This window comes from Vulpes vulpes, chromosome 11 (genome assembly GCF_048418805.1).
Source record: "Vulpes vulpes isolate BD-2025 chromosome 11, VulVul3, whole genome shotgun sequence".
In the NCBI taxonomy this organism is placed as follows: Eukaryota; Metazoa; Chordata; class Mammalia; order Carnivora; family Canidae; genus Vulpes; species Vulpes vulpes.
Window position 1 is genome coordinate 12,493,815 of NC_132790.1, and position 16,074 is coordinate 12,509,888.

Genomic DNA, 16,074 nt, shown 5'->3' on the forward strand with positions numbered 1-16,074 from the left:
TAAATAAATAAAATCTTTTTAAAAATAAAGTGAACGGACAGAGGTTTGCAGAGCTGTACTAAATCAAGTCTTTCATCTGGGGACTTGCCAAAAATCCTCAACAGAGAAAACAGTGTTTCGGAAGAAAACGGCCAGTTTTTCTCAGTGGTCCAAGCTACCAGATTAAAAAAAAAAAAAAAATCGTTTAAAAACATAAAAAAAAAACCAAGCCTCATGGATGGTTTTGAGACCATAGAAAGGCATGAGCGCCCTCGTGGAGTTCAAAGTCCTGTAGAGGAAACCAGGGAGGATCACAACGGGTGATCCCTGGCAACGGGGCCTTGAAGAAGCTATCTCCGGGGAACGGAGCAAAGGATTCCACAGCAGAAAGAAAAGCGTGTACACAAACAGCACGCTTGACGAAGAGTGTGGCTGACATCTACAAACGGACCACTACTTTGTGGTCTTTCTTTATTTTTAAGATTTTATTTATTTATTCATGATAGAGAGAGAGAGGCAGAGACGCAGGCAGAGGGAGAAGCAGGCTCCATGCAGGGAGCCGGACGCGGGACTCGATCCCGGGACTCCAGGACCACGCCCCGGGCCAAAGGCAGGCGCTGAACCGCTGAGGCACCCAGGGATCCCCTTTGCGGTCTTTCTCACAGCCTCATCCTTGCAGCCCCCCCCCGCCCCCATCTCCGTGGTCCCCGAGCGAGCGATGTCCGGCGGCACACCGGGTCACCTGGAATCGCAGGCGTGGTCTCGAGCCATTCCAGGTGGATCGGCCGGGCCGCTGAGGAGCGGGCAATGATCACGGAGCATCCAAGAAGGGTGATTCGTAGCAGCCGCCCCCGCAGCAACCGGCAGCCGCAGATTTCCCGCCAACCTCAACCCCTCCTTCTTCCGAGGCCCCGCCCACTTCCCAGGGGCCCCGGAGCTTCTGAGGGCGGGGAAAGCGTTGGGCGTCTATCGATATCTCTGGGATCGACTGCCGTGCCCTGCGCCGCCGCCGTCCAGATCCCGAAGGCTTCTCTGTAGATTGCCGAGCGGTAGTTGCGGCCGCGCTCCTGAAGCCGCCACCTCTGCCGGAGGCCGCAGCGGGACCCGCGCCGGAACCATGGTGCGTTGGATTCGGAGCGCGGGCAGGGCTGGGGGGGCGGGGATGGCGAGCCGCGCCCCCCGACCTCCGCAGAGCCGCCCAGGGCCGCGCGGTTCGGGGCCCGCCGCCGCCGGGAGGGTTCGGCGGTGATTCAGCATCTCCGGCCTGGCCCCGAGGGGCGGCGGGGAGTCGGTGCGGCCGCGCTCCGGGGCTCGTCTCGCTGTCCGCCGGGCCCCGGACGTGCTCGCCGCTGCAGGTCCGTCGGAGGAGCGGGTGCGAGGGAGGAAAGGAGCAGGAACTAGGGATCGACCCGGCGGCGGCTTCCCTGTACCGCCAGTGCGGGCTCGGCCGCCGGCCTCGGGGTCCAGGACGGCGGCCGCCTTACCTGCGGGGCCGCCCGATTTCTCTTCCGCCCTGGAGCTTGATGGCAGCAGATGCTTTTCAGTCCCTCTGTCCGGGCCACCCCGTTTTACAGATGAACAAACCGAGGCCGAGAGGAGACGCGTCCGCATGGCTCCAGCCTGGGCTCGGCTCTTCCAGCCTCCCCTCTGCAGACCCCGCGCTCGCCTTTCTCCCCCCCCCCCGCCCCCTCCCCTCTCCTCCATCTTTCTCCCTGTATCGTGAGGCCCTAACGATGCTGACCCTGGAGCTGTTTGCGTCGGCATCTCCCCTCCCGAGAACATCCTCGTGTCTGTTCCTTCAATAGGAACGTTGATCCATACGTACAGGGCCCCGTTTTGAGTGCAGTAAGGGTTGGAAGATAAATCTGCCGCGGCTCTAATCACAGAGTTAAAAAAAAAAAAAAAGAAAAGAAGGGCTGGGAGGATGTGTTGGAATTTTTGGGAGAAAAGATGGAGATGACCTAACGAGGTCGAATTTTGAGCTAGTTTTTGGTTTTTGTTTTGTTTTTGGTGAGTGCTTTTAACCATTTATTAGGGCCCGTGTAAGAGAAGAGCATGAGCATGAGAGAAGGGAACATGACCCTATGAACCTTAGTGACTGAATCCAAAGGGAGTGCTACCAACAGTAGTGGAATCGGAAGTTGGGAAGATAGGTCCCATGGAGATCGAGATCGGCCTCTCCCTTCTAGCTCATGGTAAATTCGGAATTGGCTTGCAACCGACGACAGTCGTGATCCTCCAGTGAGGTGGTGTGAACAGCATGTGTTGCTGTTGAATGGAAACAGGTGGGAGGACATTGTTTAACGATAGAGCTTGTTTAAAATCTGTGATATTTCAAAAGTTCATGGGTCTTTTTTTCTTTCACTTGCAGTTTCGCAACCAGTATGACAATGACGTCACTGTTTGGAGCCCTCAGGTAAGAATATTTTATACTTTTATCTGTGGCTTTAGAAACTCATAAGGAGGGGACGCCTGGGTGGCTCAGCGGTTGAGGGTCTGCCTGGTGCCCAGGGTGTGATCCCAGAGTCCGAGGATCAAGTCCCACATCAGGCTTCTTGCCTGGAGCTTGCTTCTCCTCCCTCTGCCTGTGACTCTGCCTCTTTTTCTGTGTCTTTCATCAATAAATAAAATATTTTTTTTAAAAAAGAAAGAAACTGATGAGGGTCATCTCATTGGCTCACCAGTAGAGCGTGCGACTCTTGATCTTGGGGTCATGAGTTTGAGTCCCATGTTGGGCGAAGAGCCTACTTTAAAAGCAAAGAAACTCATGAAATTGTAGGTTGTGAGAATATGGAATATAATCATTTTAGACATTCCTGGAACATAAGTTTATCATTAAAGTGACTTTCCTAGTTTAAAAAAAAAAATCTTGGGGATCCCTGGGTGGCTCAGCGGTTGAGTGCCTGCCTTTGGCCCAGGGTGTGATCCTGGAGTCCCAGGATTGAGTCCCAGGTCAGGCTCCCTGCATGGAGCCTGCTTCTCTCTCTGCTTGTGTCTCTGCCTCTCTCTCTCTCTCTCTCTCTCTGTCTGTCTGTCTGTGTGTGTGTGTCTCTCATGAATAAATAAATAAAATCTTTTAAAAAAAATAAAATTTAAAAAAATCTTTTGAGATTTTAACTATATTCACCTGAGATTTGGGACCACTAGATCAATATTAAATATATAAAAGGTGACTGTAAGATGTGTTTTCTCTTTAGGGCAGGATTCATCAAATTGAATATGCAATGGAAGCTGTCAAACAAGGTTCAGCCACAGTTGGTCTGAAATCAAAAACCCATGCAGTGTTGGTTGCATTGAAGGTGAGTAAAGCAGTACATAAATCTTCTTCATGTAGAAAATGGAACTAACGGGGATCCGTGGGTGGCTCAGTGGTTTGGCACCTGCCTTTGGCCCAGGGCGCGATCCTGGAGTCCCGGGATCTAGTCCCACGTCTGGCTCCCAGCATGGAGCCTGCTTCTCCCTTTGCTTGTGTCTCTGCTTCTGTCTCTCTCTCTCTCTGTGTCTATCATAAATAAATAAATAATCTTAAAAAAAAAAAAGAAAGAAAGAAAATGGAGCTAACAAAGTTAAGTTTCACTGAAATAATAAAATTATAAATGTGTTTTTATGTTTTATAATGTTTCTGTTTAGAGAGCACAGTCAGAGCTTGCAGCTCATCAGAAGAAAATTCTTCATGTTGATAACCATATTGGTATCTCAATTGCGGGACTTACTGCTGATGCTAGACTGTTATGGTGAGTATGATCGTGAAAAACAAAAGAAACATCCCTTTTGATTCGTCCAGATAATATATTTTAGGAAGATGTATGGCAGAGTTTATAAATTCAGATTGTTAATACCTCAGCGTATTTGGGCTCAGTTACAAGTACTCCATTTCTTGATTCCTCTAGTAGTAACTACTAAAATTAATGATGTTAAGATTAAAGCTTTTGAGAAGTCAGGGAATAATGTGATACTTGTTAACTCAAGATATATGGTTTGAGACAATGTTATGTCTAAGAAGAGCTTGACACTTTTGTCTGGTTTCTAAGGACCTGGCAAACTACACTTGCTTTCTTTAATATGCCAGTATTTATTAGATACTTATTTTTTATTTTTTGTGAAGCTCAATACTAGATGCTGCAGATGCACAGAGGTGAGTCAGATATATATCTTGTGTTTTAGGAACTTAAAATCTAGTAGTATATCTATAATACAAGGTAGAAAGTAGAGAGTAACATTTTTTTTTTTTTTTAAGATTTTATTTATTCATGAGAGACACAAAGAGAGAGACAGAGACATAGGCAGAGGGAGAAGGCGTCTCCATGCAGGGAGCCTGATGCAGGACTCAGTCCCGGGACTCCAGGATCATACCCTGGGCCAAAGGCAGGTGCTAAATGCTGAGCCATCCAGGGATCCCCAGTAACAGATAGATTTCTATGAGAGTCCAGAGGAGATAGAGATGATGTATAGTTGAGAGGTGTTATAAGTGAAGAGCCAGGGCTTTGAAATCATGGAGATTTTATTCTTACCTTTACCACTTAGTATTTTATTTTATTTTAGTTAAAAAAAATTTTTTTAAAGATTTTTTTTTATTCATAGAGACACACAGAGAGAGAGAGAGAGAGAGGCAGAGACACAGGCAGAGGGAGAAGCAGGCTCCATGCAGGGAGCCAGACGTGGGACTCGATCCAGGGTCTCCAGGATCACGCCCTGGGCTGCAGGTGGCGCTAAACCGCTGTGCCACTGGGGCTGCCCACCACTTAGTATTTTAGATGAGATGCTGGTTACTTAAACCATCAGTTCTTTTGTATTTACTTTTTCAGGGCTATTGTTTAAGAACCTAACATGACTCTTAATACAGTGCCTTTTACGTGACATACGAATGTGTGTGTTGGGAGGTCAAAATTAGCCAAAACTAATTTCTTTTCTTTCCTTTTCTTTTTTTAATCTATAACTCCCAGGGAAATCATTTTAGGAAATTTTATCAGTGTGTCCTCAGGTGATTGTTTTTAAGATTTTACTTATTTGGGCAGCCAAATAAGTATTGGTTTTTGAAAGCTCTAGAAAATGTAAAATATGCTGCATGGTCAAACATTTTATTTAACCCAATCTATCCAAAATACTGCCATGTCAACATGTAATCAATATGAAAACTTTATTGAGATATTTTACGTTGTTTTTTTTTTGTACTAAGTCTTTGAAATTTCATGTGTATTTTGCACTTAAGGTACTTCTCAATTTAGACTAGCCACTTTTTAAGTGCTGAATAGTCACATGTAACCAGTACCTGCCATGTTGAACAATGCAGTTTAGATAGCCTTGGGAAATGGACTTAAAAGTACTGAACAAATAGCATGGTTCCTGCCATCAACATTTGATTCTCAGATATGTGACGTACACATAAACTGGACAAAGCATCATGGAAAGAAAGGTGCATATCCATTTCTTGTTGTTTATCCTTTTGTCTTTAATAGTTAGGCACGAATTCCCTTTTCCCCAGTGTGACATTTGCTTGACTCTTACCAGGTTTAACAGTGAGGCTCAATAGTCCAGTGTCCAGCATCTCCTCTAGAGTGCTGCTTATGGATAGAAGCAATGTTGGCAGGAACGTGTAGCAATGTTCTAGTATCACTTCTATTTCTTGCAATTGCTCTGTTGGGGAAATTTCAGTCAGTTTCCAAAAAAACAAGTAGTTATGCTATTTGGTGATTCAAGATCTAGAGTTGTTGCTGACAGTGGGAAGGGTAAGAAAAGAGAGCTTGCTCTTTAGTCTCTAAAATTCTCAGAGACCAGGTTTATCCAAAGTTAAGGAATATTTTAGTCTTTTTTTTTTTTTTTCTTTTAAACCTCGTGTGGCCAAAGAGTTTTGTATAAAATGCATCCTTGTGGTGTGACTTTCTGATTCCCTTATATGGGTGTAATCCATGTGAAGAAAGCAAAAAGAAATCAAACTACTTTATTTAGATTGAAATAATTCTGATTTGAAATAACTAATTTTCCTTGTTTCTTTTTTAGTAATTTTATGCGCCAGGAGTGTTTGGATTCCAGATTTGTTTTTGACAGACCTCTTCCTGTGTCTCGTCTTGTATCTCTAATTGGAAGCAGTATCCTTTTTTTTGTTGTTAGCATTTATGGATGTGAACTTTAAATAGATTTTGATACTTAAGCCTTATGTTAATTACTGGGAATATAATACATAGCATAGGTTAAGAGTTTGAAAACTAAGGTTAATTACTTCTCAATAACAGAATATTTAAAATTTAGAAGAAGAATTGTGGAAAATTTTGCCATGGAAAAATGTGTTCTAAATAAGGAATTGGGTTGCTCTTTCATCAGCCCTTTTCCGGGTGTCAGTGAGCCCAATTTGAGGAAAACCAGTCAAGTCTCATTTTTAGAGAAGATTTAAAGTTTTTTATTGGTGGTTCTAGATGTCCTCCAAAATTCTTGACCCCTTATATCCAAAACCGATGAGGTTCTCTACATGAGAAGAGATCATTTTGCTAGCCCTCAGTCTTAGGTTTGGTGGATAGTCCTAACATTTTTTCATACTAAGCCAAGAAATGTTGCTCTTTTATTTTCTTCTTGGTGTGGTAGATTATGCAGCAATTAAAAAAAAGCAGAGCTCTTTGTTAATAGTGTTTAATTTGAAAATAAAGATAGTACTTTATTCCTTGTTAGAACAGTTTCTTTAACTAGTTTAAGAGACCCAGATACCAACACAACGGTATGGCCGGAGACCATATGGTGTTGGACTGCTCATTGCTGGTTATGATGTAAGTTCATAGAATATTATTATATTTTAATGACTTTTTAAAAACTAACTAGAAAATATATATGTGTGTGTGTGTGAGTGTGTATATATATATATATATATATATTTCTTACCTATTTGTAGGATATGGGCCCTCACATTTTCCAAACCTGTCCATCTGCCAACTATTTTGACTGTAGAGCCATGTCCATTGGAGCCCGTTCTCAATCAGCTCGTACTTACTTGGAGAGACATATGTCTGGGTTTATGGAGTGTAAGTGAATTTCTTTTTTTTGCCTCCTCTAGTCTTTTTTTTTTTTTTTAAGATTTTATTTATTTATTCATGAGAGAGAGAGAGAGAGAGGCAGAGATACAGGCAGAGAGAGAAGCAGGCTCCATGCAGGGAGCCTGACGTGGTACTCGATCCTGGGTCTCCAGGATCATGCCCTGGCCCAAAGGCAGGAGCTAAACGGCTGAGCCACCCAGGGATACCCCCCTCTAGTCTTTATATAGTGAGTAAATAGTATCCTAAATGAAAAAACTTTCAGCCTTAGGGTAAGAGTTTTTTGGTTTGTTTTTAAATAAGTCCATGGAGTGTTTTTTATTTCTGTCATAGATACTGGTTATTACCCCGTTCAGCCATCACAGTAGTTTCAATCACTAGAACTTTGTCAAAATACAAATACCAAAATACAGAGGTCTTCAACTTTGAAGAGCTTGGTTCAGTTAGTCTGAAGTATGCCCCATTCAGAGTTGAGAACCACTTACCAATTATAAGTTCTGTTACCAGCTTTTAGTTTTCTGTGATTCTGTTCTTATTTGGAGCCACACAGACATTTCTGCATTAAGTAGTCCATAAACAAGTAAAAAACTTGGTGTAGCTTTGAGAAAGAAAGGTAAAAAGCGTTGATGTAAGATGTGATCATAGGGCAGGTTTTCAAACTTGCTTTACTCATGCAAGTTTCAAGGACTTAACACATGCTTTTTGGACATCTCTTGAGTTGACTATGTAGTGTTTTCTCCTTCATTCTATCATGGTGTATTGCATTATTTTACTTCTGAATTTTTTTTTCCAGGTTTTATTTATTTATTCATGAGAGATGCATAAAGAGACAGGCAGAGACATAGATAGAGGGAAAAGCAGGCTCCATGCAAGGATCCCAAAGCGGGACTCGATCCCAGGACTCTAGGAACATGCCCTGGGCTAAAGGCGGGCCTTAAACTGCTGAACCACCCAGGCATCCCTTGACTTCAGAATGTTAAACCAGCTTTGCATTCCTAGAATAAATCCCTCTTCCTCATGATTTATAGTATAAAAACACATTCTCTCTCTCTCTTTCTCTCTATGTATATATCTATAAATGTTTACATTAACATAAATGTTGCTGGATTCATTGTGCTGATATTTTCTTGAGTTTTTTTGTGTTTGTATTCATACAGGTTATTGATCTATAGTTTTATTTTCTTGTGATAGCCTTTGTCTAGTTTTGGTATCAGGTTAGTACTGGCCACATAGAAAGAGTTGGAGACTTTGTTTATAAAGAGGAAACACCTTCCATAGAATATATTTTACCAAAAAAAAAAAAAAAGAATATATTTTACAAAATTTTGTGTTGTATCATTTGTGAATCTGGATTCTCATTTAATTTATCATAAAACATTTAGTAACAAAAATCATGTATTCTCCCATTACGTAAAATAATGGCAATGTTTATTATTATTGCCATGTTATCATATGGCTAAACATTAAAATTTTGGCTGTTATTGTGATATATTTAGTATGTGACTGAAGCCACAATTTCAGACTATAGACCACAAATAAAAGCAGCCTAGTATGAAGATGAAATTAAGAAATAATTGTTAATTTATTATATAGGCAATTTGAATGAACTGGTTAAACATGGTCTGCGTGCCTTACGAGAGACACTTCCTGCAGAACAGGACCTAACTACAAAGGTAGGTATCATGTTTTCCAACTTGATTTTAACATTACAGGTCAATCATTTATATTTATGAAATATAATAGAGGACTGTATACTTAACAGTTCTTTAATTTGGGAGATGTTTACCTTGGTTCATTGTTTCTCCTTAAGCTATTCACTAAATGATCTGATTTTGAAATGATTTGCAAACATTTCTTCTTGGTATAAAGCAATAAAACCAATAAGTCTTAGGGAGATCGTCCTTCATTTCTTCAGCAGGTAGAAATATCCTTGTATTATTAACTCAGTTAACAAACATATATATATAGTACCTACCATGTGTAGACACTAGATACTGAGACTATAAAGTAAACACAGCAAACATTTTGACCTTCATGTAACATCCATCCAAGTCAAGGAGATAGACAATATACCCTTAAGTAAATTAATTATACATTAGAAGATGACAAATGCTACAGAAATAACTAAGGTTAAGAGGAGAAAGAATGACCATCTAGGGGGTAGGAAGGTATGGTGAGAGAAATTTAAAATAGAGTGGTTAAGGATTGCCTTGCTGAGAAAGTGAAATTTGAGGAAAATAAAGATGTGTGAGTGAGAGTGATTCAGATGTCTAGAGCAAGTTCATTCCAAAGAATACAAATGTAAGGGCCTTGAGTCCAGAATATTCCTAGTATTTGAGGCAAAGAGGTCACGAATGTTGGAGTCAATGATCAAGAGGAAGAGAAGGAATAAAGTCAGGTAATGGAGGCCAGATCGTGTATAAACCATTGTAGGTACTTTGGATTTTTACTGAGTGGGCAGTTAGAGTTTGAACAGAACAGTACCATGATTTGATTTAGGTTTCAAAAGAATAGTTCTAGTCACCATTTTGAAAATAGATTGTAGTGGGCAACATGGGTGAAAATAGCTTTACAACTATTTAGATCATATAGATGAGAAATTGTGGTAAATTAGAGGAGAGCCTTAGAGTTGGAGATGAGGATAAGTTTTTTTGAATTAGAGTGAAAAACGTTTGCTAACAAATTGGTTGTAGGGGTGTAAGAACAGCAAAAATCGTTTTCAAAATTTTGGGCTTGATTAGAGGAGGGAGAAATTTATGATTTACTGAGCTAGATAAGACGGTGAAAACAAGTTTTGGGGTGGGAGCTGTGAAGAAAGATCAGGCAGTTAGCTTAGACTTAGAAAACTTGAAATTTCTATTGTCCATTGGTGATATAAAATAAGCAGTTATTGGGGCGCCTAGCTGGCTCAGTCAGTAAAGCATGTGGCTTTTAATATCAGGGTTGTGAGTTTAAGCCCCATCTTGGGCATAAAGCTTACTTTAAAAAAAAAAAAAAAAAGCAGTTGTCAGATGTGTATCTCCTGGAGTTTGGTGGAGAATGGTCTAGCCTAGACTTACAAATTTTGGAGTCTTTATGTAGAAATGGTGATTTAGATTGGATGATACTGCTAAAGGAATCAAATAGTTTCACAAGAGGTTTGAGGCCTGGGCTAGGGGCACTCTAACCTTTAGAAATTGGAAGGTGTGTAAGTATCAGCAGAAAGGGACTGAGAACGATGACCAGGGAGGTAGGAGGAAAACTTGGAAAGTGAGACATTCTTGAAAACAAATGAAGAAACTTATTTCAAGGAAGAAGGAATGAAAAATTCCTAGTAAATCAAGGAAGATGTGGAGTGAGAATTAACCATTAGACTGGCAATGATGTCACTGGGGACTTCATTAGACAGTTTCATTGGAATGGTGAGCCCAAAGCCTGAAAGGAATGGAATCAGGAGAGAATGAGAGAGGAGGAATAGGAGGCACCTCTATGGAGATTTTTCTCTTGCAGTTTCAGAGAAATGGGGGTCCTGGCTGGAAGAGAACGTAGTTGAGTGTTTTTGTTGTTTTGGTATTCTAAGGTAGGAGAAATTATAGCACATTTGGTGCATGGTTATAAGAATAATCCAGTGTAAAGGGAAATATTTATGTAGGAGAAATATGAGAAAAACTGCTGGACCAATGTCAAACAGTATACAAGTGGAAAGGTAGACCTTAGAGAGGAAATTGGACCATTCATTCACACTAACACGAAGGGAGAGAATCTAGGGACATAGATACAGGAAACACTAGATACTGTGGGAGCTTGTGAACATTCTCTTCTAATTGCTTGTTTTCTCAGTGAAATAAGGAGCAAGGAGAATAGAAAATGTTAGAAGAGACTGAATGATCTAGGGACCTGTATAGTACAATGCAGGAACCATTATGGATCTCCTTGTGGTTAATGATCATTAACTAAAGTGAGATCAGTCAGCATTTTGTAAATCCATTTTATTATAGTGTTTGGATAATTATGTATTATATATGTGAAGAATTTATAACTGACATAATTTTTTGAAAATAATTTTTACTTACCTAAAAACTTTTTTCCAAAACAATCAGGAATGTACATAAAATTATTTTTAAGTGTTTAAAGTACCTATAGTGGCACCTAGTGGGTTAGTCGGTTAAGCATCTGACCCTTGATTTTGGCTCAGGTTATGATGAGATTGAGCCTCCGAATCTGGCTCCATGGTGAGCATGGAGCCTGCTTAAGATCTCCCTCCCATAAATAAATAAATAAATAAATAAATAAATAAATACATGCATGCATGCATGCATACATACATACATACATACATACATACATACCCACCCACCCCATAATGCCATCACTCCAAGGAGACTATCTTTTAAAATTTGGGTTTACTCATCTTCCAGGGGGGCCTTTTTTACATTGGTTAGCATTCACTGAACATTTTAAAACTTGCTCTTTAATTTTAACATGTAGAACATAGTTCCAAGACCCTACCAGATTCAACACAAGATCCCACAACTTACTCTCTTTCCTTTTAAAGAACCATCATGTCTTAATTTACACAAGAAACAAACTGATTATTTCTTTAGAGTTAGGCTTACTTCCCAGCTAATTTGCTTGCTCTGTTAGCATTAGTCTGCAGCACATTTCTATTATGAGCCAAGTTACAAATTTCTAGTGGTATAGACCTTCAATGTTACTCATGATTATGAAAAGTGAATATTAGATCTGCAAGTTATGAGGATCTGCTAGTTTTCTTCTTTTTTTTTCTATATTTACTTTTTAGTCTTATTAAAATAGTGCTATATAAACTTTTATTCTGTTTTTCTTCACCCCATATTTAACAAAAGCATTTTCCCAACATAAATTCTTTTAATTTTTACCTTTTTCCCCCACTCAGAATGTTTCCATTGGAATTGTTGGTAAAGACTTGGAGTTTACGATTTATGATGATGATGATGTATCTCCATTCCTGGAAGGTCTTGAAGAAAGACCACAGAGAAAGGCACAGGTATATAACTAATCATAACACCAGAGGCTTTAGTCCTATCATAAACTCTGTTCCTACATCAATTGTTTAGTAAATCTTCCATTTTTATGTTTAAGTAAACTGGGCTCACAGTTCAAATAGCAGTAGGAAAAGCTAGAACTGAATAATGTAAAACTGAGAGGTAGTGATCTCCATAAGCAAAAATTGATGATTTGGTCATCTAATGCTATTTTTCACAATTCTGTTGGTTGACTATGGCTAAGTGATTCTTTTGCTGGTCTCATTTAGAGTCTCTTGTGTTGTAGTCAGTTGAAGCAACGGGACTGGAACATTGAAGATGGCTTTATTCACATGTCCTCTTTATTCATACTCTTTAGGTATATCCTAGAAAGATAGCTAGAAGGCTGGGACCTCTGTCCATGTAATCTCAAAGCCTCTCTTTAGCAGGGTAGTAGCTCAGAGCTTGCAAACGTTGAAAATCTCAAAAGTGGAAGCTGCTAGACATTCTTAAAGGCTGAGGCTCAGGAGTGGCGCAGCATCAATTTTGCTCATTTTGTTGATGAAATTATAAGGCCTGCTAAGAGTCTACAGGAGTGGGGACTGAGAGAAAGTTCATTGGGGGCCCTTTGGAAACTAAATTTACTCTTCCTAAATATTGAGAAAAGAGGAAGTATTGGGAAATCTCAGATTAAATATTGGTCCTTTTTGTTGGATATTTAGAATACACATTTGCTATTTATAAATTCTTATTTGATAGCTGTGTAATTGAAAATAAAGTTTCCTGGGGAAAAAATATATAAAGTTTCCTGGAGAGAAGTATTTTCTACAGTGTGAATTTTTTTTTCAACCTGGAGAGGATATTGTTGGTACAGTTTGGAGGAGTAGGATTTGCATTGTTTAAACTGCTGTTAATAAGAACCAGCACTGTTGGGAAAAATGCTGTGAGTTCCACACAGCTGATTTGTTTTATCATGTTTTCTCTGTGTTGATTAGTGCTAAAGAGGATAAGAATGTCTAAAATATACTGATTATATTCTAAGGCTAGTAGTGATAATACAAAGAAGGACTTTACTCCTGAACAAGATAAAGTGATAAAATGCTAAAATTGTTCAATGATGCTTAGGTTTTCAGACCTATAAAATTATGTCTGTTTAAGAAACAACAAAATACCATTGGTTCAGAAATTTTAACAGGACATGAACTAAAATTGAGTATCCAAAATAATCTCCTATCCCCTTTTTCATGTAAATTCTTTTATAATATAATATCTGTGATTAGAAGTATATATTGGTCAAGTGATTTTTTTTTTTAACCTGTTTTCTTTTTTCTTTCCCCTACAGCCTGCTCAACCTGCTGATGAACCTGCAGAAAAGGCTGATGAACCAATGGAGCATTAAGTCACAAACCAGTCTATATGTGTATTATCAAATATGTAAGAATGCAGGAGCCCTTACTGATGACAGTAATCTATACTTTGAACCAAAAGATGTGGCGTGGTCTTCTGGTATGTTTTAGGAATCGGTCCAGATGTGTTTTTCCCAAGTAACTTGTCTGAACCATATAATGGTGTGCATTTTTCTTTGAGAGGGTCTATATAATCATTTTCTAGAAAGTATAGTTCTCTGTACTAATGTTTTTATATGAAGAACATAGTGTCTTTGTGGTTTTAAAGACAACTGTGAAATAAAATTGTTTCACCTGCCTGTGTATTGGGTTTCTCTTTGTTTTTTAAGTAGCTTCAACTATAATGATTGATTATAAGGAGATTACAACTGGTTATCTGCCACATTTGCCAAATTAATTTGCCTTAAGTTTAGTGATGAGGGAAAATAATACCTCTTATCTATCACAGCCTTATACCAATTCCCTATGTATGGACTAGCTACATGAAAATCATGGAGATTTGGTTCAGAATACAAATTGCAGGGTTCAACGCTGAAGATTCTTATTAAAACCTAAGAAACTGGGACGCCTGGATGGCTTGGTGGTTGAGTGCCTTGGGCACAGGGCATGATCCTGGAGACCCGGGATCGAGTTCCGCGTCAGACTCCCTCCATGGAGCCTGCTTCTCCCTCTGCCTATGTGTCTGCCTCTTTTGCTCTGTGTCTCTCATAAATAAATAAATAAAATCTTAAAAAAGAATACCTAAGAAACTGCCACTTCCCAGCAACCATAGTATCAAGATTTCTAACATGTAAATGGTTTTTCTTTGCAACCAGCAGATGGCAGTAGTGATAGCTCTGGTGTCTATAGAGAACTTTTGTAAAAATAACAAAAGGGAAAGTTTAATCCCAAACCTCATTTCCTCTTATGCTCACCCCACTCTGCTGTAATCTTTCGGTTGCTTTCTATTATTGTTGTGAGCAGTGTATGCAAATATTGCAGAACAATTTTTGTCTTAGGCCATGCAGAATGAAATTCGAGGAAATCTGATTTACAAAGCAAAATACTCCAAAATTTTGCTAAGAAGCCTTGAGGAGTTTTTTATTGTCTGAGATTCCTATCTTTCTAGAGAGGAGCAGTTCTTTCATAGATATAGAACTTGGATTAAAATTCTACTAATTAGGGGTGCCTGGGTGGCTTGGTTGGTTGTGTCTGCTTTCTACTCAGGTCACGATCCCAGAGTTCTGGGATCAAGCCCCACATCGGGGCTCCCTGCTCAGCAGTGAGCCGGCTTCTCCCCTCCCTCTGCCTGCTGTTCCACCCGCTTGTGCTCTCTCTCTGTCAAATAAAATAAAAAACTATAAAAATTGGGGCGCCTGGGTGCTTAGTGGTTGAGCGGCTGCCCAGGGTCCTGGTCTCTCTCTCTCCCTGTCTCTCATGAATAAATAAAATCTTTTTTTAAAAAAAATTATTCATGAAACAGAGAGAGAGGCAGAGACACAGGCAGAGGAAGAAGCAGGTTCCATGCAGGGAACCCGACATGGGACTCGATCCCAGGTCTCTAGGATCACGCCCTCGGCCAAAGATGGCGCTAAACGGGTGAGCCACCCGGGCTGCCCAATAAAAATCTTTAAGAAAAAAAAAAAAAGATTTTATTTTTAAGTAATCTTTACACTCAATGTGAGGCTCAAACATACAAGGCCAAGAGTCACACACTTCATCAACTGAGCCAGCCAGACGCCCCACAGATTGCCTAAAACTTTAAAAGCTTGTTAAATCTACAAATCTCTGACTTCTTGAAGGTAAAGTGCTAAGAGAAACTCTGGGCAACTTTGTTGAAAGACCTAACTAAATACAGTAATGTGTGAGATGTTGGATCTCTGTTCTGGAGGGAGCCTCAGGAGTCTACCATTTGAGCTTGGGATGAGGCCCCAGTGACCATGTGGCCATTTGACCTACCATTGAGTAGGTCACCATTTGACCTACCACCGAGTATTTGCACCTTCCACACACATAAAGTGAATGATAGGGAGCCCTCCCACCTGCCTTCAGACTCCTTTCTATTATAATCTGGGTGAGGGAACACAAGTGGGAAATTTCATAATTTGCTCTTTAAAGCCTCAGGTAGGTCTCTCTCCCTTCATGTCTATCATTGTGCGAGCCTGTCTTGTTGGGCAATTCTGTTGTTTAAAGAAAATGTGCAATATTTTGTACCTGTTCCCTAAATATAAACCAATTACTTGACTGGGGAAAAAATGTGATCTGTATTGTACTTCAGAGGCAGTTTTAGTAATCTTTTTATTATATTTTAAAAGATATCTATATCTTTTATTTTTTAAAAATTAAAAAAGACTTTATTTATTTGAGACAGAAAGCATATGCACATATGGGGCAGGGGAGACAGAGGGAGAGGGAGCGGACTCCTCGGTAAGCACAGGGCCCGATGCAGGGCTCTATCCCAAGACCCAGAGAGCATGACCTGAAACAAGCTGAAGGAAGATAATTCACCAACTAAGCCACTCAGGTGCCCCTCAGTAATCTTTTTAATATGTGATGTTAGTCTCATACACTAACCTTAGAACTTAAAATCGTTTCCACCCCAATAAGATTCAGTCAACTCCACTGTCTCCACAGTTCATTATGATGCCTTTTCATTGTTTTGTCTAGAGTGTTATATTTAAGTATTCTCTTTGGTCTGTGTTAAGTAATTAT

General features: G+C 40.0%; 1 protein-coding gene across 3 annotated transcripts; it reads left to right on the forward strand.

Annotated features, from left to right (window-relative positions):
- Nucleotides 1-835: 835 nt before the first annotated feature.
- PSMA1 (proteasome 20S subunit alpha 1) lies at nt 836-13,686 on the forward strand. 3 transcript variants are annotated; one of them, XM_072725590.1, is made up of 11 exons: nt 1,227-1,334; nt 2,169-2,264; nt 2,351-2,395; nt 3,177-3,278; nt 3,610-3,713; nt 5,977-6,065; nt 6,664-6,734; nt 6,857-6,986; nt 8,589-8,668; nt 11,890-12,000; nt 13,320-13,686. In XM_072725590.1, exons 4-11 carry the CDS (start codon nt 3,204-3,206, stop codon nt 13,374-13,376), a joined length of 717 nt encoding a protein of 238 aa, XP_072581691.1. In that variant the 5' UTR covers nt 1,227-1,334; nt 2,169-2,264; nt 2,351-2,395; nt 3,177-3,203; the 3' UTR covers nt 13,377-13,686. The 3 variants fall into 3 exon arrangements, with proteins under 3 accessions (XP_025863991.2, XP_072581691.1, XP_072581690.1); XM_026008206.2 differs by lacking the exons at nt 1,227-1,334; nt 2,169-2,264 and adding an exon at nt 836-1,099; XM_072725589.1 differs by lacking the exon at nt 1,227-1,334 and having other exon boundaries at nt 1,712-2,264.
- The last annotated feature ends 2,388 nt before the right edge of the window (nt 13,687-16,074 follow it).

What these genes read in the sequence shown, in the direction of transcription:
- PSMA1 (XM_026008206.2), top strand. An exon ending in CAGTGTTGGTTGCATTGAAG is followed by an intron (nt 3,279 to 3,609) that starts GTGAGTAAAGCA and finishes GTTTCTGTTTAG; the next exon opens with AGAGCACAGTCAGAGCTTGC. An exon ending in TGTATCTCTAATTGGAAGCA is followed by an intron (nt 6,066 to 6,663) that starts GTATCCTTTTTT and finishes AACTAGTTTAAG; the next exon opens with AGACCCAGATACCAACACAA.